The sequence below is a fragment of the Corvus hawaiiensis genome, chromosome 3 (assembly GCF_020740725.1).
Source record: "Corvus hawaiiensis isolate bCorHaw1 chromosome 3, bCorHaw1.pri.cur, whole genome shotgun sequence".
NCBI classification, from domain to species: Eukaryota; Metazoa; Chordata; class Aves; order Passeriformes; family Corvidae; genus Corvus; species Corvus hawaiiensis.
In genome coordinates this window covers 25,734,750-25,760,110 of record NC_063215.1, presented here as the reverse complement: position 1 = coordinate 25,760,110, position 25,361 = coordinate 25,734,750, and the positions used below count along the sequence as shown (strand labels likewise).

The window sequence follows — 25,361 nt, the reverse complement described above, 5'->3', positions numbered from 1 at the left end:
CCAGTAGGTATTCTGTATGTATGATTTTTTTGTGGGTTTTGGTTTTTATTTGAAATGAAACTTAGCATACTATAAAAGATTAACATATAAGAGAAATCTACATTGTTTTAGCTGCCTGTAATATGCCGACTGGATTCCAGAAACTTTCAGCCCTAGTTACTGAACCAACAAACCTCAAGTCTAAGTCTGTTTCAGGGTACTAATCAAAGAGATCCTTCATCCAGTATAGATTAGTCTCATCTTCAAATTACCTCACTAGAGCTGACTTGGGACAGTAGACACGACTTCCCTTTGGTTTACAATCGAACCTCAACTGTCTTCTAAAATATTTTTAAACATTTGATTTTCACATGCAAATCTATGCATCTTTCTTTATATCTCTGAAAATTCACACATACTTATCACTCTATGTCTAAATGGAATTTGAATGGAAAATCATTGTAGCAACTATACAAATAAAATTTGAAGTGTTTTTTGTTTTCTGTCTTAAAAGCAAAGATCATTTCTGTACAAACATTATTGAAAGTGTGTATTTATAAAAAAAAAAAAATAATTGGGCCCAAATATTTTTAGCTCTTTTTCTGTGCTGGTGTCCTCCTTGCATGCTTCTACTTTTTTTTCTTGGAATGCTGTTTTATTGTGTCTTTCCTAATTACATCTTAAATTATTTAATTTCTGAGTTTCCCATTCTGTAAGTGGCATTCATTTGTACATTTTATTCTTCAGTGTCAGTGGTTTGTTCCAATTAAGGCTTCATGATAATTTTCTGATTCATTAAATCTAGAATCATTAATACCATACTGATTTGGTTGATCAGTACCTAAAATACATTTCTAATATTGTTTTCATTGCTATGCATCTTTATACTCTTGTGAATGCACTTCTTCCTATGCAAAAATAAACAGATTCAGAGAATTTACTTTAAATGATTCTCTGGTCTTCATCAGATTCAGTTCTGGTGCATCTTTAGTTGTCATATCTGGAACTACAGTTTGCAAAAGGGAAAGGAACTAGTATTAATAAGATATGAGGAGACAATTCTGGTTTTTTCACCTTTTACCAGATTACAAGAAGCTTGCAAAATAGTGCTTGCAAACAAGGCTCACACGAAATAGCATAGAATATAATTTAGCTACAAAATTAGCAGATTATAGGTGCTTTTTAGGGTTATACTCCACACAGCCTGTTAGTGTCTACCTCCCCTTCAATTTGTTCTCCTTTGTAATGCCTTTTTGCCGTTCTTTGTCTCTGTCAGTGCTTAAGCAGAGTAAATATCCTGCTGGCAGCCCACTGGCAAGAGGAAAGAATGACATGAACAGAAACCATGCTCCTGCATTCACCTAATCCTAATGTTTTCCCTGGCACTTATGTTAATTTTTTTTCTCCCTTTCACTATTTTCCTAGTCATTGTTTGATAGTTGTAAGTCCACATGGCCTGAGCAATAGTCTTTTTACAGACCTCCTTTTATCATCCCAACTGTGTCTTGTTTAACTTGACTATTTAAATGGCTAAGAGTCAGCATCATCCAGTTCTGAAGTGGATTGGGCAGTAATCCAGGTCTTTTTGTTAGAGACAGACATTCATCTCTTTGGACTAGAAACAAATTACTTCCAAATGCTGGAAATGTAAGAAGCCTTAAAAAAAAAAAAAATAAAAGGGTTTCAGGTGTTTATAGAACAAATTAGTATAAAATAGTTTTCAAAATGCTAAGCCACATTTAAAATAAATATTTAGTGCTTTTAGAAGCTGTGAAAATACAGCACTAAAAAACTGAAATCACTGATCTTTAGCATGCTTAAAAAATATTGTTAGGGCATGCTGGTGTCAAATTCCTCATGTATATTTCTGTTGTGCCTTGGATTGCATGCATAAAAAGTAGTATTTTGGGGTGGTTTTTTGCGTGATCGATAGTGACTGGCTGTAGGTTTCATGAGATGACTTCCTGCAGCAATCAGAAATTGAACTGATAACTGTTATTTTACAACAGTGTTTGATTCAATTCCTAAAAATCAAAGTCTTGATTATCTAGATGACTGGAAAATAGAGACTTTTCATTGGTCTGAAGATTGTTTCTTGTGCCTTATTCAGCATTACATAAGCACTCTCTCATTGACAGAAAGACAAGCTAGTTCTCCACAACTGTTACTTGTCCCTTTCAGTTTTATGGTGTCTTGCTTGTCTCTTCCACACCTTCCAACTTCCACAACAAATGAAATGGGATTTCCACAAATAAGTGTGCTACACAACTGGCTCATCTCAGAACCCATCCTTGCAAGCCCATCCTATTCTTCCTTCTCAGCACCCCTGCCATAACATGCATTTCTTCCTCAATTGCTATCTCATCAGCAGCCATGGTAATTTTAGAGATGAGGTTGTATGTCTGAATAGGGTTTGCATTCCTACAGTTGCTGTATCACTCCTTTAAAATGTTGCCATGCTCAGCACATCCTGGCCTCTCTGGCACTATAGCCAATTGCTTTGTAAAGCTTGCATCCTGAAAATCAAACTCTTACCCTCCAAAAGCCCAGACTGACAACTATGGATGATCCCTAAATGGTGCTAGTTCCCAGACAGTGCCAGAAATTGCTTGGTGGACCTCTGTCTGCCCCAAGGCAAATCTGTGCCAAGGATTGTGCAAGAGTTACACACAGTGGACAATTGAATTCCAGTCCTGATGCCATTTAGGTTTTTGGTCATATATATAGTCACAAAAGAGAACAACTTCCTGTGCATTAGCCACACAAAAGAGAGATTTTGCTGTCATTCCTAGTACCATTTGTGGTGTTCCACAAATGGCATTCCATAATGATATTAAAGGATGTCTCTGGACATGAGATTTCAGAGGTTCTGGTCAGCTCTGAGTGTGCTGCTGATGTCCCTGGGGATTTGAGCTTGCGTGCTGGACAATAAAAAAGTATGTGGAGCAGTGACAGAAATAGCATACAATATTTCAACATAATTTTAAAAAGAATTGCGAAAGAAAAATTTCAAAAGTGTGGTGAAGATACAATTAAGTACCTTTAAAACCAGGTTTTTTTCACAATTTAATTCCTCATTTAATTTACATGGTATTTTGAAAATTAATTATTTCTATAAGACTTGCTTGACTTGTTTTTAGAAGTTCTCTCTATAATCATATTGTACTTTAATCTGTACACATCAGGTAGAAGAAATGTCTTTTAGACATATTTATTTTTCTGCTTAATGGGAATGACTCTCTCTCCCTTTTTACCCTAAAGTAGTTTTTCTTCAAAGTTTAATAGCAACTGTAAAAAAAAGGCAGAATCACTACAATGCTTCCCTCCTGGAAATGATTGTTTTCATTACCTTTCATTATTTGTGAGTGTGTGTATTCTAGATTTTTCCTGAAAAAGAAGATATTGCATGGAACCTGAATTTCAGACCTAGGCAAGGATCAGAGTAGTTTGCTATGGCAGGAGCAGACTTGGGAAATGACAAATCCCAGGGTCTTCAGTAGGGAAGTGTAGTGTTTACAGGATGATGCTTCCTTCCTTTTTGGGCAGCTCTGCAGACAGCTGTGCTGAGGGGGTGTAAACCTCTGGCCATTCTTGCATATTTACAGCTCCTCAGAAGGAATTTTATTATCATCTAGCAAACAATGAAGGAGGGAGAGTTACTTCCTATACTGAGATGCATCAAGTGGCTTTAAACAAGATCAGGGTGTTTTCTAAGGTAAATTAAACAGCAGAAAATCTGTAGATAACTGTGACCAGACAGGCTGGAGTTCTGAACCCACTCCAAATGAGTGTGTTGGGTGGATCTTTGTAGCTTGGGAGAACAAGTGAGCATTTGCATAAGTTGAAGATGACTCTTCAGCTAAGACAGAAACCAAAGCTGATGTAGTACTTAAAGTATGACAATCATTTTTTCTTTCTGTGCTGTGAAGAAGCAACACTGAAACAGTCTCCTGAGGCAGATAATTTGTCATTTATCTTTTTTTCTTTTGAAATATTGCACTATGAATTGAAACAGCCAGACATTCAGAAATAAAATTTTTTCTAATTTTTAAACATAAATGAATGATAGTGTTATACACATCATATTTTTGCCAGCTTTCATGTTTGTCTGTTTACGTTTTTTCTCCTTCGTTGCGTAGTGCAAGTGATATGTGGTAAGATTGCCAGAGACAAGTGATGTGATTTGCTTCACATAGGCCATTCAAATGCATAAATGCTTATAGAAAGAAAGATTTTTTTTCTCTGATCAATGTTCACAGCAATTAAATTTTGCTTGCACTAAGAGTTGCAACAATAGGCAAGAATTTTTAATTTGATGTAGTATCTTTTCCTCTAAAGAATAAAACAAGTAAACAAAATAAAAGATTTAGCAGTATAACATGCATCTGTAGCAAAAGATAGATGCTAAGTTGAATGTCTTTTTAACAAAAGAAGTGTTGTGGCTTTACTGCTGGCAGATACATTGGACAGACAATTGCAAATGTGTTTTTATAAAAAGGAACTTTCATCAGAATAAGAGAAAAATATTTACATGACATTTTACATTTTTTGGCTCCCCACCTTAATGCTACCATTTAATTAGTCAATGCATTTGAAGGGAAGATTCTTATGGAGGCAGTGTAACATGCTAAGGTACTGTAATGTGATGAACATTATAAAATTGATCCAGCTATAATGGAACAGTAGAAGATGAGAAACTATCACACATTTTAAAAAATGTTTCTTGCATTATAATGAAAGTTGTGATGAAAATTTTATTTTAAGTAAAGATTCACTCTGCCTCGGGTAGCTAAAAAATGCCCTTTTTGATTGCATCTTCTTTGCTTATGTTACTGTAATTATTAACTGCATATTCCCATCCTGGAATTCTGCTCAAGACACTGTATTTTGCACAGTGCTACTTCCTTGAAATTATACAGATGAATGACTAAAACATATATTTCATAGCTGTTAAAGGGGGGTTTTTTCCTTGGTTCTGAATCTTTGCAGTAGGTGCTGGATTTTCCAACAAGACCTTAGTGGTCCCATTTGTTAAATACATTTGTCTGAGTCTTGAATCAAATAAGGATGTGCACAGCCATTTGCAAGTTCACAGGCTATTTAGCGAGAATGAATTTTAAGAAAAAAATGCCAAAAGAAGTAAATTTTTTTCTTGTTAAAAAAAATATAAAGGGAATAATCAAATTGCAAGCAAGCAGAAATATCTAGTACTTTATTATACCATCATGTTTACAAACGTTCTTTGTAATATTGCCATGACTTTTGCTTAACTAATTGGGAAACTAGCCTTTAGTTTCTCTAGAGAATGAGGTGTACAAGAATGAATACATTTGGTTTTGGTTTTGGGTTTTGTTTTATGGTATTTGATGGTGTTGTTTTACCCTTGCAATGATTTTCAAAACACAAATACCAGTGAAAAAAAAAAACAACAAGTAGGATAGCTGCTGTAAATATTTTGTAAAATGTCCATCTGAAGCCCCTCAACCTCTAATAATTAGAAGCCATACTGTGGAGATTGACAGGGTAAATTTCCAGTTAATGTTTACACAACAAAACATATGCCCAGTACAATATCCTACACTGATGTTACTGAAACCAGAGTCCGGAAATGTACAGTGGAAACAAGATGTGGTACTTTTCTTGTGCCAACATAAACAGCAATTACAGCACAGTGTGAGAGAAGTCATAAGAAATACTACTGCATATCAGTAGTTCAACAAAGTCAGCACTTTTGTGTAATTGCAGGGGAAAAGGGCTGAAAAACATTGCAGATCTCAGCAAGAAATGGCCCTTTATACTTTTAAACTGATCCTTGATAAAACAATGCCGGGGTCATGAGAAGGCTACTCTGCCAATTTTGCTTCACTGTGGGATCCATTGACATCTGGCTGAGCTGCGGAAGCTGGAAAACTTCTTTAATATTCTCTTGACAGTAAAGTGGACATGTGGAAAACATTCTAATCTGTTAATCTTTGGTGCTCCTGAAGAAAAAGGACATTTGGCTTTATACTTTGTGATGATAAATATTGTCTCCAGTCTAGCTGTAAATAAGTTAAAAGTATTTGAATGGAGGATGCAGTTCTTATTTTCCATATATGGGAGAAGATGGATGTGCACCTGTGCAATCCAGATGATGTAACAAATGCCAGGAGTTTTTTTCTAAGTTTACCATACGTCTCGGAAATCCACTTTTCTTTGTGCTGAGTATGGTTTGTCAATGAATATTGGCGAGCAGAGTCTCTGAATCTCTGTATATCCTACATACTAAAGTAGAATAAAGTATTGTTTCACTCAGGGGATTCTGAAAATAGAATTAAGAGAGATTTGAAATAGTAGTTAAGTCTGAATAAAAAGTGCAGGTTTTATTTAACAGCATGAACTGTACAAACTATTTTTGGTTGACTCTAATATGGAGTGATAGTGGATGATGGAGATATATATATGTTCAGCTTGAGTAGGATGCACAATTGTTCATTTTTGTTGTGAGATTTATCTCCAGAAATGACAAAAGGAGTCTCTTGCATTAGAAAATAACTGCTATAAAATATATTATGTATTCCAAGTACAAAAAATCTATTATGTATATTAAAATAAATTTCAAAAGATACTATGGATTATGTAAAGACCAAACAAGAATTCAAAATTCTACATATCCTTGTAGAACATTCTAAAATAATCTCAAAATTTGTAACAATGCATGAAGATAGCACTTTTCTACACTTGATGGAAGTTAGATTTCCCAGTTCTAAGTAACAAATTATATCATTGTAGCACATGCACTCTGTTGAAGATTTATGACTTCTTTTAGAAAACTTTATCTTCTTTTTAAAAATAAGTAGCTTCAGGAATTAACAGAGCTCTTTCTTTTTTTAATTTCCCCCCTGTCCTCAGAAATAAACCCCATAACAATAGTTAAACCTGAAAGCAGACTTTTGTTCTCTGATACAGGCAGATCCCTTTCTTTCTGCCCATTTATTAATGAACTCTGTTATTTCATTTATTGTTATTGAGATCTACAAGATCTATGAACTCGAATTGCAGGTTAGAAATAATAATGATGATGATGATGATGATGATGACACAGTCTTGAAGTCCATACCTTTGCTCAAGCAAGCTCCCAGTGAATAATAATTTCAGCAAACTAAGAATTGATGCAAACCACTTTTGTGCAGTTGAGGCATTTCTTGGTCTGTATAAAATGTCATACTCTTCTAACAAGTTGAACTTTGTTGCTAGGAATTTATATCTTGCTTTTATAATCTCCTTGCCTAAAGAGATTGAAAGTGCATCAAAACCAGCTTGAAAATTGAAGGGCTAAAGATGAGATGAAGTTAGTGAGGAGCTTGACTTCTCTGGGATGTGCACAGAAATCAACACCTTCCTGGGGTTTCTGAAAGAGTTCAAAACTTAAGCTCAGCAAGCTCTTCCATTTAGTTTCACAGTACAGTTTGGGTCTCAAATGAGAAAAAATCTGTAGACAGAGTTTTGTGGTTCACTGTCTGGATGTCTCACATTACCCAATAGTTAAAAGTATTTATTTAGAAGGAAGGTGAGGAAAAACCTGAGCCCCAGGCAGGATAGTACCACTGCTTGATTACTCTATGTATCTGTGTTTGGATGCATATGCGGAGGTTCTTACCTCCACTGTTGAATCTTGAGTCTCAGAAATCTCAATTTCTAAGTCTGCTGTATCTTTCTGGGATGGTTATTGAGATGGAAGGAAAAAAAGTTTGCCTGTAGCCTAGATATTTTTCCTGTTGTGTAGGTGAAATTGGAAGGAAAATGTTATAATAGCTACAATAGTAACCTGAGCAGCTATCTGGAAAGCATAGGTGCTGACATCAGAGGAGAAGCCTCAGAAACGTGAGGGAGGAGCAGTCATTTACTTAAATTCTAATGTGCAACAGATAATTTAATGCATCGTTAATGCCACCATGTTTGGGATAGTAGCCAAAACCTTCAGCAGATATTCTGGTATGTGGCAGAGACAAGGGAGACTTACCAACCCCTCTCTTGTTTTCTATATCATCTCATCCAGAAGAAGGTGGTTTAGGTCTAGTTGACAAGGTGTGAGTGGGAACAGTACTAAAAATCACTAATATTTGAAAAAGTCTTCTCAGTCTAAATGTGGAAGCTTGATATACACTTGAGATGGGAAGCACTGGGTGAAACTCATTTAGTTGTGGAAGAAAATGTCCTTGTAGTAGAAATAATGGGCATCAGTCTTAGCATCCATCAACTTAAATTGAGGTCTCACCTTTAGTCTGCCTTATATGTCCTTGGAGAAAGCTAAACAGAGGAAGACAGAGAAGAGGTTGATCTTAGTGTACATTTTCAGACACCCAAAGGATCCATTAGAATTCCTGATGTCATGCTGAGGTCCCTCCACCTATGTTGGTCTTTCCCAGCTCCAAGCCAAGGAGCCAGCAGTGGTTTTCAGACTGTGAAGATATGGTATGGGTGATCACCCCCAGACCTGACACTTCGGTAGGACTCCACAGTACATCTCGAGATGAGCCCTTGGGACATGCGGGAGCTCCCCATTTTTGCTGAGTGGCAGGTGGGTGTAGTTTCAGAGATAATGTGAAAGAATAGAATGAAAGTCAAAACAAAGTGGTTTTCATGGGTGGGTGATGTTCCTGACTCTAGGGGAGGCAGGTGCTGCTGTGTAAAGGCTCAGGCTGAATTGAAGTCAGATGGGATTTTAAATGCTGTTACTGTTTTTTTCCTTTAGATACCCTGATGCTGGTACAATAGCATGCTACTGTGGAATGAAAATAGTTCTGCTCTACTTCCTCTCTGTTTTTATAAATGTTGTCTTTGCTATGAATTTATTTTAAAACAATAGATGTTTTCTGCCACCCATTTATTTTGTTTGCTCACATTGGTACAACGTAGTGTCCACTGCCACTTAGTGCATAATGCTGCAAGTGTTCTGGTTATATGAAGTGAGGGAAATTACACCTTCAGGAACAATTACACCTTCAGGAACAATTTGGTCACCCAGCTTAAGCTGAAGAGTGACTCAACACGAATTGGTCTTCCAGTAACTAGAAGGGTTGGGAGTTGGCAGAAGCTAACAAGGACAAAAAACCCAGATCGAAAGAATTTGTAGTTTCTTTCTTAAGTACAGATACCAGTAAAAGGGGTACATAAGATAGATTAACTTCATTATGTGTTCCCTGAATGTAGGAAAAAGGGGCCTTTTCAAATACTGTGACGTTTGGGTCATATTTGCCATTTTCATTGATAGATTCACATTTCACATTTGCCACGTGCACTTCAAATACTAGACCTTTCAAATCAGTGCCTTTCCCTAATTCTTCATAGTAGCACTCTGCCCTTTTCAGTATTGTAGTTCACAGAGAAGTGCACTGTCTGCAGCCTGCATCTCAAACATTGATTTTTACCTATTCTGGCCTTCATTCAGCTCATTCTCAGCTGATGTCCCATATTATGATAATTCAGCCATTTTATTTTAGTGGGCATGTGTCTACTCAGCTTATCCTCTGTGAGCCATCCATGGAAGTAAGTGGATATTTTCTTCTTTCTTCATTGGACCTTGACTGTCAGCAGCTCCAAACATTCTCTGTCCAGTCCCAGCTAAACTTGCCTCTCACAAAGCTACCCTCGGTAACTTTACCATGGAGTTAAGTAGTCATTTATCTCCCCTGTCCTTTCAAAGCCCTCTGTTTATTTTCCAGTTTACTTTTATTCATTTACACTGGCATGTAGCATATGAGAAAAAACCTTGTTACCTGACTACATGTAGGGAACAAGCAATCTGGCACAGCTGTTGCACTTCTGGACTAGACAGCCTACCTCAAAGCTTCCCTTTGCCTTTTCTGTCTAGTTCCCCCTTTCCCTCCAGATCCCAAGATTATTATTTTCTCTGCTCTATTTCATTGGTCTTCTGACTGTGTCCAAACTTTTGTTGATAGAACAAGTATCTCATGTTTATAGGTCTGCTTATTTTATGACAGACTAAGCAGATAAACTGTTGAACCATCACAGGTTTGCTTGAGAGCAGCAACTTCTGCTGAAAGGCATCTGGGGCAGTAGCTACTTACTTTGAGTCAGCAGCAGCATCTGGCAATACCCCGGCTTGCCTGGGGAGGGAAGGAAGGGAGACTGGAAAGTCACTTACTGTTTTGATGATCATTGCGTCTCCATGGGTTCCAACAAGACCTTGGCATGCCTCCTGCTCCCCCTGCAGCTTTGTGATCCTTAGCAAGGGAGAGCTCGAGTTGTGCACAGCCCCACACCAGCAACCCCCAGTATTTTTTAAATAAAAGAGTGCACATATTCCTGAAAGGAGCACAATAAGCCTGCATAGGCGATAAGAAAAATCATTTGTGACCATCTGTTTCACAATATTAATTGTGTTATGGCATAGGATTTTTATTAGCTTTCCAAAATCTCAAAACCACTCTTGTGTTGAATGGAATTGATTCCCCCTAAACATACATGTATGTTCTCTGAAGAACTGGATCTGCAACACAGATCTCACTGCTCAAGCCCACCAGAGAGGCTTTTTGTGATACATTGTCAGTCAGAGACACAGATTTCCCAACTCAGTCTCAGAAAAATTGCTTCATAGTTCTTTGTTTAGGTTGAGAGAAGGAGCATGGTCAGCTGCTGCTCTCTTGACCCTTGGGCATTTTAACCCCCAGACTGACCAGCTCCTGACAATAAAGTGGAACTTCCCTAAGCTTGTAACTAAGTCCAGACTGGGATCTCTTAAGATCAGTATCCCTCCCACCACATTTGAGAGTGCAAAGCTACAAGAATATCTCCAAGAAACTCATGTAAAAATTATTGAATATTAGCATAACAGAGTGGTTTTCTTCCCCAAAACTTGTTCCCGGAAGTGGCCAAGCCCATTTTTCACTAAAACTTTCAAAACAATCCAGTCTGAGGCAGAGACAAGGTACAGAAAATATAAGTTCCAGCAGTTAAAGGCTGACAAAGTAATAAACAACTGAAAGTAGTGCCTTATGATGGAAAGTGTTAGGGAACTTTAACTCTAGATGTCATTGCCAGCTTTGCTTATAATAAATGTGTCAGTAGCAATATGAAAAGATGTGTACAATAAGTTAAAAGAATGCAGTATTAACCTATTTTATGTGGCACGTCTGCCCACAAATTGCTTGCATCTCAATATGTTTTGGGAGAAAAGGATTTTTTTTTCCCCCCCGCTGAATGTATTAATTTTCAAACGACGTGAACTGGGAAATTAGAGCTTTTTATGTAACAGTGACACCTTGTGGTCAGTAGGGATGGCGTTAACTCTGAAAAGCACTTTTGTGATGTGTTAACCTTTAGCAAGAGCAGAGAAAAAAAGAAGCAGGAAGGAAATGCAGGTAACTTTCAGGGATTTCCACAGAGAGATGTTATCCCATTTTATTGCCTTATATGTAGAAATTTATGCTTCTAGTTTCTTAAATACCAAAGTAATATTTATTTGCACTCATTTATTTTATTGAAATACAGGAGAATGGCAAGCTTTGATTTTAGACAACTTGACTATGTAAATTAGGGAAGGGTCTTTGTGGGCACTGAACATTACACAGCGTTGCTGGCATGGTTTTTTATGTTTCTGTGGTTACCTCTCTATCTCTCTACAGAAGAGGGTGTTTCTGTCAGTGGCACACCATGTAGTAGTGGGTAGCAGACTGATGCCAGAGAGACACATTAATATGACAGAACCACACCATTCCAAGAGTGCCAGCTAGGCACTGACTGGGCTGCAGGATTAAATAGCTTGTGCTGCCTTTTATGTGGGCAACCTTTGACCTGACATATGTGGGTTCTCCTCTTACTTCTTCCTGCCAGCCTTCTCCCTTCCTTGAACAAATGCTGAACTAATGCAGCTATTCTTTGCCATACCTCCATGCACCTATATCTAAGACATTGGGCAGTGAACTGCACAACACTGTGGCCCCTAGACTTTGTGGCACAAATCTTTTCCTGTTTAATGCATACCTGGTATCCTTGATATTATGGTTTCAAAATCTCATTGTTTAGAAGAAGCCTAATTTATGAAAGACCTGATTAATAGCTTCTGATTTATGCCACATACATTCCTGGAGTTAGTGATGCTGACCTTGCCATTTTTAAGAAAGGAACAAAGTTAAACTTCTGCCAGACAAACCAGGTTTAAAGATCAGTAAGAAAAGAGACTGACTGTCCCAACAAAAAGTTATGGGGAGCTACTAAAGCAAACTGAGAAACATGAAGCATTTATTATTCACTGGCAATAATGGTTTCCTGTTAAAATTGGCTGTTTGACAAAGGTGATGAATTTAATTCCTTGCTTTCTCATTGGGGTATTAGGAAGTTAGCATAGGACAGGAGCAAAAAGTCCTATGCCTTCTCTAGAGAGAAAGCTAAAGCTAGCCAAATCTAAAGTTTGGAAGGTGTTCAGGGACCACTGTCAGGAATTTAGTGATTATCAAAAAGTGTCAAAAAATATTGAAGTATTGTAGTTTTCCTGGAAGCCAAGTCATTGTTCACCCTCACACATGTCCATATGTAAGCAGCTTGGTGTATGCTTATCTAGGACATATCCTATGAAAGAGCTGCAGTACAACTTCTCAGAAATGTCAGCACAATTTAGTGCCTGTCAGGAAGCGACAGTGAGACTGTTGCCTTTTTAAACATCATATTGACAGTGAATTTTTTGCAAGCTTGGATTGCTAAAACTCATTGTCTCCTGTAAAAGTCTGACAAATACTTGACATGTGATGAAGGAAAAGACCTTGTTTTACGTATTTTGTCAATTCTTACATTTTCTTTTAGACCTGCTTGTGCTTTTAATGGCTGCAAAAGCAGAACAGCTTCATAGCTGCTCAAGTTTGCAGAGAAGTTATTTATTAGGTGCTACTTCAGACTCTGTGCTTGGACAGGCTGGGCTGTAATATCAACCTCCAAATTAGTTAGTAGCACCGCTGAAGGATGCTTTCCAACATCTGTTTTTAGCACTGTTAAATTGGAGCTTAGAGTATGGTTTATTTTAGGATTTTTTTGAATGGGGCCGCACTGAAGATGAACTGCAATGATTCTGCACTTGAGTCAGCAAACACATTATAATTGACTGCACAACATGCATGAGCAGACAGATGCAGCTGACCTTGCTGCTGAAATAGTAGTACCTTGCAGTAGAGATCATATCAAAAGCATCATGAAGAGAACTTTAAAAGACATTTTCTTAAAGGAGAGACACCTTCTCACTGCATATTAAGACCACGGATTTGAAGAACTGTCAGATTTTGAGGTCAGTCAGGGCTGCTGTATTATATATGCCATTTTAAGACCTTTTCTACCACTGGCTTAATGTTCAAATAGCAAATACATCCTGATAGAGATACAATTTTAGAGACTTAGTCTTTATACACTGTTTCTGGGAAGTAAAGGATTAAGTGTCCTGTGCTAGGGTTAAAGCCAACCACCCAAGGATGCTACCTAAGTGAAGGTGTGATTAGACCTCCTCCTTTTTATATTTAGCCATAATAGTCAATGATTTAAAAGACAGAACAATTTTCACTGTCCATCAGGTGGAGGTTACTGCTCCCACTGCTTAGCCAGCAGAAGGCATCAGGGTTTTATATGCTCTTGCATCTATGATAAGATAAATTGTCTGAGTTACTCCAGCGTCTGGTGTGGGTACTTTGAATAACTCAGACAAGGCTGCCTGAGAATACAAGGGTGTGGTTAGACCATAGGTGTTTCACATTACCTTCAAGTTGCTGTGATATCCTTTATCCGTCCAAATCGTCACCAGCACTTTCACCAAACAATTATAAGCAACCTGTACCTCACTGTCGCAAGATTTGCCCTGCAAATTCAGAATTACTGTGGTATCACTAGTGTTTGTACAAGGACATCAAGAATCAATATGTATATGTATTCAATGCCTTTAGAAAACATGCCTTTTAATGCTGGAAGGATACTGTTCTTGTTTTTGCTTGCAGTGAGTGCCCTGTGAAGGACTGGAGGAGGCTACTGACAAACCTTTTTGGCTGTTTTTTACCAAATACAATTTAGTTGATATTTCCACCCATTTTTGCAAAAGGATAAGCATTTAATGTGATAATTTGCTGGGATTAGAAAGTGACTGTTTATATGCTACTGAAGCTGTTTCTGAGTCTGCTGATACTCCTTGGGAATTTAACAGCCATTATGTACCTCACCACATTATTTGCCTATAGCTTTTATCCCCATGCAAATGTTACTGAAAATAAGTACATGAAGAAGAATGCTCTAGCAGTTATGACATAACCTTACAGATTGGAAAAAACTCCATGAAAGACACTGTCTTTTACCTTTTCATCTCTGAAACAATAATTTCTGATGCAAATCTTAAAATCAGACTGAGAGAGCAGGCTTAGTAGTGGGATCATGCTTGTATCATTACCTGTGCATCCACATGTCAGACACCCTTTTCTGCAGACCTTCACCATACTCTGAATCTTTCCAATAGGAAGCTTTAAGTCTGTCTCTGCATGGACACTTGCAAGCTGAAAGCTGCCACTGTGGAGCTTGGAGCAATGACTTCTAGAGTAAATGCATGAATCCTAGCAGCTAGTACAAAAAGAGACAGAATTTCCAGCTGTCACAAATGCATATCCTCTGTGTACTGGACACAGATGTGCTGTATAACACATTTTCTGACTGATGGGTTACACAAACAAAGAGTGTGACAAGCGACCGAAATGCGAAACGTGCACTTTGGTGATTGACTCTGTAAGTCACAGATTAGTGTACTTTAAGGTACAGTAGCTCTTTTTAGAGACTCTAATTGTGCAAGCAGTATTAAATAGTGTTGTCTTGCCTGTCACAGTTATGCACCTCGACTCCTTTGAGATATTTATTACAGGCTTTGAGCAGCTACCTAGCTCAAGATAATATTCTCTGTTCAAGAATAGGACCTGGGACAACACTTCATTCTTTATTATTGCTCTTCAGAAATGTTGGACTTTGAAAGAGACTGTAAAGCCAATGATAAAACTATGGAAAGCACCATTAAAACTAGAAGCAAGTACAAAAAAATACTAGAACTAAAAAACCAACTAATAGGTATATTTGGAAAGGGGACTTAGCAACTGCAACATGCAGGACATATCATCGCCTAGCTTGCCAGCTAGTTGTGTGCATGTCTGTGAAGGAGAAGCTCAGGCTTCCAGACCAGCCTGCAGGGACAGGTAGGTTCCTCAGAAGGGAAATCAGCAATCTGTGCAGTCAGGCCTCTAAGCCAAACTTACTGACTTGCATATGAGTAAGAGGCATGGTTTAATCTCTGAATCTCTCTGTACCCAAAGTCAGAGTTTTGAAAATTTATCTATGCATAGGAACTCCTGTCCTGAATTTCAGTCTGCCTGACCTGTCCTTCTACAGTTTGGGGGTATGTCTGTCTAAATTATTCCTGCGGGGAAGGGAACCCTCTAGTGTGCTTAAGGCAGAGAGGAGCTTGTGTCTTTGAAGACCTAATAATTGTTCAGCCTGATTCCCTTGTCTGCTTCTGATTATCTGTAGAGCCTAAATGCCTCCAGAGGCAAGGGGAAGACTGAAGAGCTTTCTCTGACAAGGGAGACCCAGTGTCCTGGCTCACATACCTAATATGTTGTAACAAAAAAAGATTACTTTCCAGTTTCAGCTTTATTTTAAAACTAAATCATAGAGAGAAGAGGATGCAAGAGCTCACTAAACAAATCAGTGGAAGTCACTGGCTCGTTTCTTTTTCCCCCTCCCTTATAAGTCTCCTAAGGAAGGCTTTATTCTATAGGAAATGTAATATTATGTCCTGGGTGGAGTTGGTAACTGGTTTACTATTTTTTATCATGAATATGCTGAGGGGATCAGAAGAGAGAAGACATTTGAATGCAGCAGGAAGAAAACAAAAAGCAAAAAATTATGAATTTACAACAGCTGATTGTTTTTTCAAGCCTTAATTTAAGGCTAGTTTAAATGAGAAAACTTAACACTGTGCACCAACTATTGTCTTAAAAATATTCCAAGTAAAGCTCAGAACTAATGTGTATCTATGGAGAACTTCCATTGATTGTTTTTTTGCATGAAAGCCTTTGCAATACTAGATGCAGGTTATTTATAAACATCATATTGAAAGATAAAGAGAGAAAAGACTTAAACCTCAGTTTGTCTCTGAAACAGCAATCATCTTATCTGCCAAAGTCACATGTAATGGACTGTTTGTTCCATATCCTGTGTTTGAAAAGCCTTACCTTATAAAGATGTCAGGACTAAAGCCATTATAAGGAATTTCCTTCAAGGAACACATCCATTTGTGGAGAAATGCATATTTTATGCATGGTAACTAATACATATGGCCTGCCATTTATGAAAAATTATAAATAATACTCTGTGCTGATGCTTGATGCTTCATTTTTGTGTTGTTATTTTCCAGATGGGAGTTGCTGTAGTGGATTCATCTGTTGCAGGACTTGGTGGTTGTCCCTATGCAAAAGGTGCTACTGGAAATGTAGCCACAGAGGATGTGATATACATGCTGAATGGTCTGGGGATCAACACAGTGAGATATTTTTTATCTTTCTACTTAAGACTTTAAGGAAAACAAAAATATTTTTCCAGGAAATGTACGATACATACCTGACAATAACCTATGCTGTACAATAAAATATTGAGGGCCCATAGTAGTTTTTGCAAACTCAGTGCTTTAATATGGCTTGACATGTAACAGGAATGATGTTTTTTTCATTAGCAGTTTAGAGTAGAAATGGTTTGTGCATTTAACATAGTTTTAATAATCCCCTTCTTCTTACCTGGAGCTATGAGGAACTTAGTAGCAGCTGCTTTGTGTCACTGCTCTGCCTCAGTAACCACAAAAAATTCAGTACTGTAGACATTGCTCAAGAAGGCTGGTCATCTCTGCAGTGGAAAGACTGAGCAGACTTCAGTTTCTGTCACAGTTTTGGATTTGGCTCATAGTGCTTACTAATTTGTTGTCAATTTTTCTGACTTAAAAGTTGAAAAAAATTGTGATGTTTGGAGCCCAGGCACAGGACACTGATATTTCTCAAGTATCCACTTAATATATTTCAAAATTGTAAAGAACCTGTTACTGGCTAGGAGGCTTCACAGTCATTTTTATTACTAGCTCTGTTCTTGGAGGAGAGAGCAGAGCAGCTTATCTGCACTGAGCTGCACTTTAATGAACCTTACCAGTGAGAATCCACACTTCAAGAGCACACATTTAGTACCCCTGGCTTGGTTGGCATGTTAATTATTCTGTATTCCTACTGCCTTCTTCAATAAATGTGCTCTTTGGTCCTTCTGTCGGTCACCATTGTTCTGAATATGTGGCATAAGAAGTTTGTGCTAACTCAGGCATTGCAGTAACTTTATGTTTAATTTAGACATAGACTTGGAGAGTCAAATTCAAAGAAGAACATATAAAAAACTGCCAAAACTACGAAGTGTGTGGTTTGCATTTAAACTACTGCAGAAAGAAATATAAATGTCTGATGTCTGAAATAGTAAGATTTGAATTATTGAGGAGCTCATTGGAACTTATCACTTGCTTGTAGGCTGCAGTTCTGTGTGGTGTACATGCTGATGGAGTTCCTTGACATGAAAGGATTACATTTCTGAATTGCACATTTTCTGGGTACTGTTAAAGCATATTCAGTGCCTTACAGAGTTCCCTGTAAGCACTTATCTGCTCTTATTTGCTTTTTAGGGAGTTCAGGGTAGATGTCAGACACATGTTTAGGAAAGGTTCTATCACAAGTGTCCACTGTATGAGTGGACTCTGTTTTGAACTGTTTGTACACACTTTTCTTCATGAAGGAGATGTTTATTCTTTTGTAACAACACTATTCTTTGAAATAAGGAGGAGAAAGCATGCATTTTACTTTACATTGCTGTGCACCTTAGACTTAGGCTTTCAGTGTAGTCTTTCCTTGGGCAAAATACTCATTGACCTTTCCAACTGACTCATAGCAAAAGGAAGCAATTAAGCAAAAATAGTCTGATTACATGAAATATACTGTGTCCCAGGCTTCTTGATAAAATTGATTAATCTGTTAACAATCTGGTGGCCAAGAAAGAATCCAGCTTGTCCTAAAGGCTGACACCAAATCCCATTGAGACAATCTCACCATCAAATGCTTAGTTCTTCTTTTGTTTGGTTTGGTGGTGGTTTTATTTAGGTTTTGTTTAATTTTAGATTTTAGATTATGCAATAGCAAAACACAAGGCTTTGCTTTTTGAATCCTTTCTAGCTCATTAAATAAAGAGTGTTTTACTGCATGAGAGACCTGGAGCCTCAAAGTTATTACCATAATATACGAGCTTTTGTCTTTATAATGTCTTTATTTATGTCTTTGGTTGTTTTTGGTACTGTTGCCAATTCTGTGAAATCATTATTGCAGAAAACTATTAATATGTTTCTTTTTTGTGTAATGGCACAAAATGAAATTGTAATTGTTAATGTTGTCCATTTGCAAGGAGCACTTTCTCATGTTCATTTCAACTATCCACTAAAGTTTTCCGTTTGTTGACTGAACTCACCTTAAGTGTCAGGCAATATTGGACATTATTTAATCATACATTATTTTAGCTCAGTTGGTCAGAGTTGGTTATGGTGCTCATAACACCAAAGTAGCAGGTTCCACCCCCATATGGGCCATTCACTTAAGGATTGGACTCTGTGATATCTGTGAATTATTGAGTTCAGATTGACTAGATACATCAAAATAATAATTGATGCTTTTTCTATACTGTTCTTCAGAACACATAAACAAGAAGTGACCTGTGAAATGAATCTTTGGCAGACTAAATGTGAAATAATTTTTAAGTCAATGGGAATGAAAAGATTTTGCCTTCTTGCAGAAGCTTTTCTGATTTAAGGCACTTATCCAAGTTTATAAATAATATTGGAGGCACTTTTGAGTTATTTTGGGGGGGAAATTCATTCCTTGGTGTGAAGGAGTAATTCTGGATATATGGAATGATTACCAAGTATACTTAGTAAGTATATTCTGGGTATCTGAAGACACATTATTTTGTGGACAACCTTACAAACACCTATTCCCGTCCCATTCCCATCTGTGAGTCACACTCCTGAATGCTGGGTTGTGTGCCCTCATGGTAATCCTCTTTGGTTCACAACACTTTTATTGAGGAAGACAGTATAAAAAGCACAGATACATGTATTCCATTTAATGAATGTGAACTGTGAAAGTATGTTTCTTATCAACACATATCACATTATGCAGTATCACAGTGATGAAAACATGAATATTTTGTAGTTTGGGGAGTTTATTTTGACATCTTCCATAATCTAACTACCAGCTATGTCTGTGGGGGTATGTTGCTCATTTCTTCCTTTTTAAAAACACAGATGGATTAAAATTTTTTAGATTATGTTATGTGCAATAGCACTTTACAAACTAAACCTAAGTAATGGCCCATAAAGGATAAACAGAATAAGCTGAAATTACCCTTGTTATAACTGTATTAAAATGAGATAGTTATAAAAGGATGTCTTTGAATTATGTAGTTTAGATGGTGCTAAATATTAGAGCTGATTGGAAGCTCCAAAACATTTTTTTTTCAAATTAAAAATGTTTTTGATTACATTTCTGCTCAGTGATTTCTATTCTCATTAACATTTTTAGCCAATTCCAAGAATGAAAAAAGCAAAGTTTACCACAGAACATGGAAATAAGTGCTAGATCCAGTTTAAGAATTAAGTATTTAAATCAGGTTTTGGTCTGAACATTAGTGCATCAGTCTGGGAGTGTGATGGAAGTGTATTTCTGGTGCAATACAACTTGTACTATTTAATGGAGAGTGACACCCTTCTCCCAGCTTTGTATGACTGCTCACTGTATTGGTAGTTCAAAGTCCCCTATTGCATCCTTTCTACAGGAACTTTACTGGCTTCTACATTGCAATCTTTGGAGCAAGTACTTACATCACTTATATGATCTAACTTTAAAACTTCTACTATACATGAGCAATAAAGGAGACATAATGAAGTGGGTTTGCCTCTTTAATCAGTGATCTGATTTAATTTTAGCAATCAAGCAGCACTGATTCGTACCTTAGTTACAAAATAGTTGCTCAAGGGACATGTTTTTTTGGCATGGGCAGATCAAGCAGTTGTGAACTTTTGCTCAGCTGTGCTATCACTGTAAATTGTAATTTTGTATTGAAATGGACTCCTTCCAGAAAGAGATTATAGTTATTCAAGACAATACAGGAGCCTGTTTCTCCTGCATTCAGTTGCCAATGCAAGTGTGTTTCCTCCATTTTCCTGAGCTGCAAGGAGGGTACTTGCAAGCATGAAGTTTTATAGTGTTGGATGATAAATAAGTATAGCATATATTTAGACACTATATTTTTCTTCTAGCTTCTAATTGTAATTCCAGTCCTTTATTCCAGATTGTTTTGGGGTTGAAAGATATTACTCCAGTATTTTGTCCACTGCTGATGGACACTACTCTCGATGTAGTAGAACCTTTCAAACAACTGGAAGCTGTAACTATCTGTAAATCACTGTAGCTTTACTGATCCCCATTAATGACCTATAACATGAATCAGGCCCTTTGTTTGCAAAAATTAGACCCTGGAGCAAAAAACTTGGAGTCTAAGCATTTTCAACATGTGCATTTATTATTCTTCACATTTTTCATCTCTTTTTTAGGGAGTAAATCTTCATGCTGTGATGGAAGCTGGAAACTTCATCTGCACAGCTTTGAACAAGAAAACAAACTCAAAGGTTGCACAAGCTTCCTTCAGTACTGGAACTATCAATTAGATGGATTTTTCTTTTTGCAGCTTGATTACATTTCCCATTTACCTTGAACAAGGACATTTGCATCAGGAAAAGAAGCAAGAAAACCATTGCATCAAAGAAGCAAAATCGAACCCATACATAATTTTTTTTATGGGAAGAGTTATTGTACTGTACTGTCTTGTCAACAATTGTTTGATATGTCAGTAAGAAATAAATGACTGAAGTACAGAATCCTGTATGTGGTACTTCTACAGATGAGAAAAATGTATAAACACCAGGACATTTTACCATGTTTTAAATTGAATTTTTAGTTCTTTTCAGGAAAACTGGGTAGAAGCAGTGAGTACATAGTTAAATTTTAATCAAGATGATTTCAGAACAGTACAAGTATTTTCAGTAGTTTATGAGATCTCACACAATGTGTGGCCATTCTATTATGTATTTTATTTATCTGAATTCTTGCTTTTCATTTGTCAAGTCACTGTTATGAACATGGAGCCAAATCTGAATTCACTGTAAGAATTTTTTAGCAATAGAACTTTTTAAAAATTTTGTTTAACATCTGTTAAATTATGGATAACTTTATCTTGTTCCAAGACATTGTGGTGAATGGCACTCTGCCAGATCCTTCAAATCCTCCTGCAAATTTCCTTATTTGTTACATATGGTAAATTTGTTGTAGTTTCCTTTTTTGGTCAACTTATTAAAACCTAATTATATGAAACAAATAAAAATCAGCAAGGTTTTCAACATCATTCAGGTTCAGAGTAGTGTAGAAGGGGCTACATCTTCATCCAAGGTTTCATCAATTAGATTTTTCATTCTCTAGGCTATGAATTGATATTCTCATTCATAAGTCACGAGCTTTTTAGGGTAATAGTATTCTGCTGGACTAGCTTACACAAAGGAAACCACTTACAATTTTTTTCTGTGCTCTGCTGATAATGACATTGTTCTTTTAAATGCCTTACTTCAACAAGATGCCAATGAACTGCACTGTCATTTTTTGATCAATAATGGGGGAAATGGACAAAGAGCCTTATCCTATTTATAAATGTTCAAGTGTGCCATGAAAATACTGTCATTTTTTTCAGCCTGAAACATCAGTCCTGTTGCTCATTGGTTGTGCAGGGTCTGTCTGTACTTCTCTGTGTACTTAACCTTGATCTATGTTTTTTCTGAGCATGGCCTGTTGACATGAAAATCTAAAACCCTGGACTATGGTCTTCTTCCATATTCTCAATTTTCCTCAAAAATATGAAATCTTGTCAAAAGGTAAGATGAAAGAAAGATAACACATAAAAAAAGAAAAGGCTGAGTCTTTTTTTGTCTGGAACTTGTCTGCCAAGTTACATCTGAGTCTCGGTTTGCCTTTGAAATTCCAAAGTGAATTTTTCTGAGATCTTTTAGTCAGTTGTGTAGTTTAGAATTGGCATAGCTTAAGAAAGCCAAATTTTGTATGCCAGGCAACACAAAGCCATAAATTTGACATAATACCTCTATCCTCCTTATGCCATAATGATAGTCAAAATTAATATAAGCTACTTTGTTTCACTCTTCTCATGGTAAAAGTCAAAGGATAAACAAAGAAATGTGTTCAGGTGAGGCAAGAAATATCTTGCCTATCATTCCAAAATACTGAATATTTTCCTGCAGAGTCTAGTAAGAAGACTTTCAAGTACTTCTGAAGGTGTGAACCCCCTGATTTGCTTGACCTGGCCTGGATGCATGGTTGGGTCACCAGAAAAAAGCTCTTCCTCTTTTCCCCATGTTTCAGCTGGGGCTTGGCTATTTAGCAGCCACTATGGCTCATATATCAAAACATGAACTTAAATAAAACCAGGTCTTGAACCATTCACAGACTTAAAAATTCTGTAATGAATTAGATACAATGAAGTAGTGAGGAAACTGAAGCAGTACTTAGACTGTACTCAGTCTAATAATTAGTAGTTTAGCATAAAGATGGTGCCAGAATTGACATTTTAAAAACTCCTTAATTTATGTGCCATTTACCCCTGAAGGTGACTAACCTTACTGTAATACTCTCCTATTTAATAATAAATTTTCCTTTTTAGTTTTCTCTGTAGGTACAGAATTGGCTCATTTTGAGCTGAAGTATGAAGTTTTCATGTAGGGCCTGATGAATTTTCTTCCATCCAAGGCCCTCTGAGCAAGCATGTTTAATTGACATAAACAATATTGAGCTTCTCAAAGACTGAAAGTGAAGTCAGCCCTTGAAAAAAAAGCAGTTGTGATGCAAACCTGAATGTGAGAGTAAACAACTAAACTGAGATTGAGCTTGCTGCTCAGCCTGGGAAGATTCAAATGCGCACCCATGACAGGACCCAAGGGAATGGCCTGAAGTGGTACTGGGGAGGTTTAGGTTGGATATTAGAAAAATGTTCTTCACCCAGAGGGTTGGGCACTGAGCAGGCTCCCAGGGAAGTGGTCATAGCACCAAGCCTGACAGAGTTCAAGAAGCATTTGGACAATGATCTCGGGCACATGGTGTGACTCTTGGGGATGGTGCTGTGTGGGGCCAGGAGTTGGAATCAGTGATCCTTGTGGGTCCCCTCCAACTCAGCATACCTGAACTGAAAAAGAACACACTTTCTAGTAAACCTGGATGAATATGTGACACTGAGTAGAATGGAATTAAAAATTCCGAAGACCAGAAAGATCCCAAGAAAAGAATGTTGTAAATGTCTCCGCAACAGATTGAAGGGTTCTGTTCCTTGAAGGTGGTGGTGAGGGCTTCAATTATCGGCCAGGTTAGGAACTGAACATAGGCTCCATTTTTATGCCTCTGTGCACGGTGCATCATAGGCTTCTCAGCATCTGGGCTGTCTGGTTTGCAATTCTAAGGCTCTTAACTCTCCCTATGCAGTGAAACAGAGTACCTATTAAATCATGTGGATGAACAACCTAAAATGTCTCCGTTCTTTATTGGGTCTATTTTAGAAACTACTTGGAAGCTTGTGGAGAGCCTTAAATGCAGGTCTGTTATTCTGTAATGATGTGAGCATTGGAAAAGATGAGCAGTCACATCTGGAGCCCGTACTTTACCCACATGCTCAGCTTCAACCACTTTGTGAGTTATAGTAATCCAGGGTGGAGGTCACAGACAAATAGATTGTTTGTCAGGATTGTTACAAGAGAGAAAGAAACATGGAGCCAGAATAAAAAAAAGCAACCTCCAACCCAGTGTTTATGTGCCAAAATTGCCACCTGGGATGGATTTAGGTCTGTGGGTCCAGGTGAGCAATCCCTATAAAATCCTTGTTTACTTGCAGTGTGACTGAGAATCCTGAGACATCTTATGTTCTGCCTACTGACATTTTTTAGGTGTGTTAAATACTGCTGCTCTGCTTTCCTGGGCTGGCATAATTTTTGACTGCGCAGAACATTTTGACACCTAATGTCTGGCTTCAAAAAATAAGCATGTCTTGCTCTTAAGATCAAAGGCTAATCCAGTAGCTATTCCATGAACATGCATCAGTCACACAGGCAGCATTGAATTCAGCATATAATAAAACAGCTGAGACTATACCCCTTCAAAAACATGTTAAGACATGGGATGATGCTCTCCAGTGCTTCTGACTTCCTAAATCTTCATGCTTATATTCAGAGTAACCCATCACTAGTGGTGTCTGCTCTTTTAGTCCCTATCAGTGCCCCCAGCTAAGTACACTGCTGTCACTTCATTCTGAAGTAGCCCCCTGGATGTGGAGGACTTGCATCCAGGTGTTTGGCATCCATGAGCAGGTGTTCTTAACGCTATGTCATTATAAAAATTGCAAGTCAAGATACTACATTGTTAAAGGCATCGCTGGTGTTCCTTGCTGGAGGAGAAGTTGATCCTGTTTCATTAGTATGGGCATAATCATTCTTCAGTGCCTTCCAGAACACAGCAATGTCATAGATCCCATACAGTTCTAATGTCTTTCAGCAGCACCTTGCTTTGTAGTTTAAACTTTTATGTATTAGGACAACTTGGCTCTGGACCAGCACTTTAATGCTTCATTTTCATGTGTAACCAGAGCTTATGAAATAAGAACTAAATATTCTAGTCTTGTGAATATGTCCAGAGAGGCTTTGGCTAATTTTCCTCTTTTAATAGTGTCATTTGAGTTCATAAAACTTTTATTATTGTATTAAGAAGTCACAAAATGAAGACTGCAAGTCTGCGAGGTAAAATTCGTATGTTTGGGATCAGTGCTCTTGAAATGAAATAATACTTATACAAAGAGTTAGTTTGAATGTATAAGATCGGCCTATTTTTTCACTGAGTTGTTTTGAAGGGGTAGAAATAGTTACTGTGATATTAGGAAATCAGTATTCTCTGCCACTGAATTTTTCTATGATTCCTGACACTGCCTTAAGTTCTCTTCAATGATTGTGAAGTATCTAGAAAAGTGGCAAAACAGATAGTCTGGAGAAGTAAATGAATTCCAGTTCTTGACTTGCTGATCAATGCTTTTCTTTTGTTATATTTTCGAAGATTATTTTTCTCTACAGTCCTGCTGTAATGCAGTGTTGATCTTCATTGCTGCAAAAACACAGCAGGCAGAAGGACTACAGCCAAAGTCAACTTAGTCCT

The 25,361-nt window shown here is 37.4% G+C and overlaps 1 protein-coding gene across 1 annotated transcript in view; it reads left to right on the top strand.

Annotated features, from left to right (window-relative positions):
• HMGCLL1 (3-hydroxymethyl-3-methylglutaryl-CoA lyase like 1) overlaps window positions 1-21,516 on the top strand; it is a 77,900-nt gene extending 56,384 nt beyond the window's left edge. Inside the window, exons 8-9 of the mRNA XM_048297925.1 lie at window positions 16,403-16,528; window positions 20,669-21,516. Of these exons, the coding sequence (XP_048153882.1) occupies window positions 16,403-16,528; window positions 20,669-20,782 (240 nt within the window). The 3' untranslated portion in view covers window positions 20,783-21,516. The remainder of the gene's footprint in view (window positions 1-16,402; window positions 16,529-20,668) is intronic.
• Window positions 21,517-25,361: the final 3,845 nt, after the last annotated feature.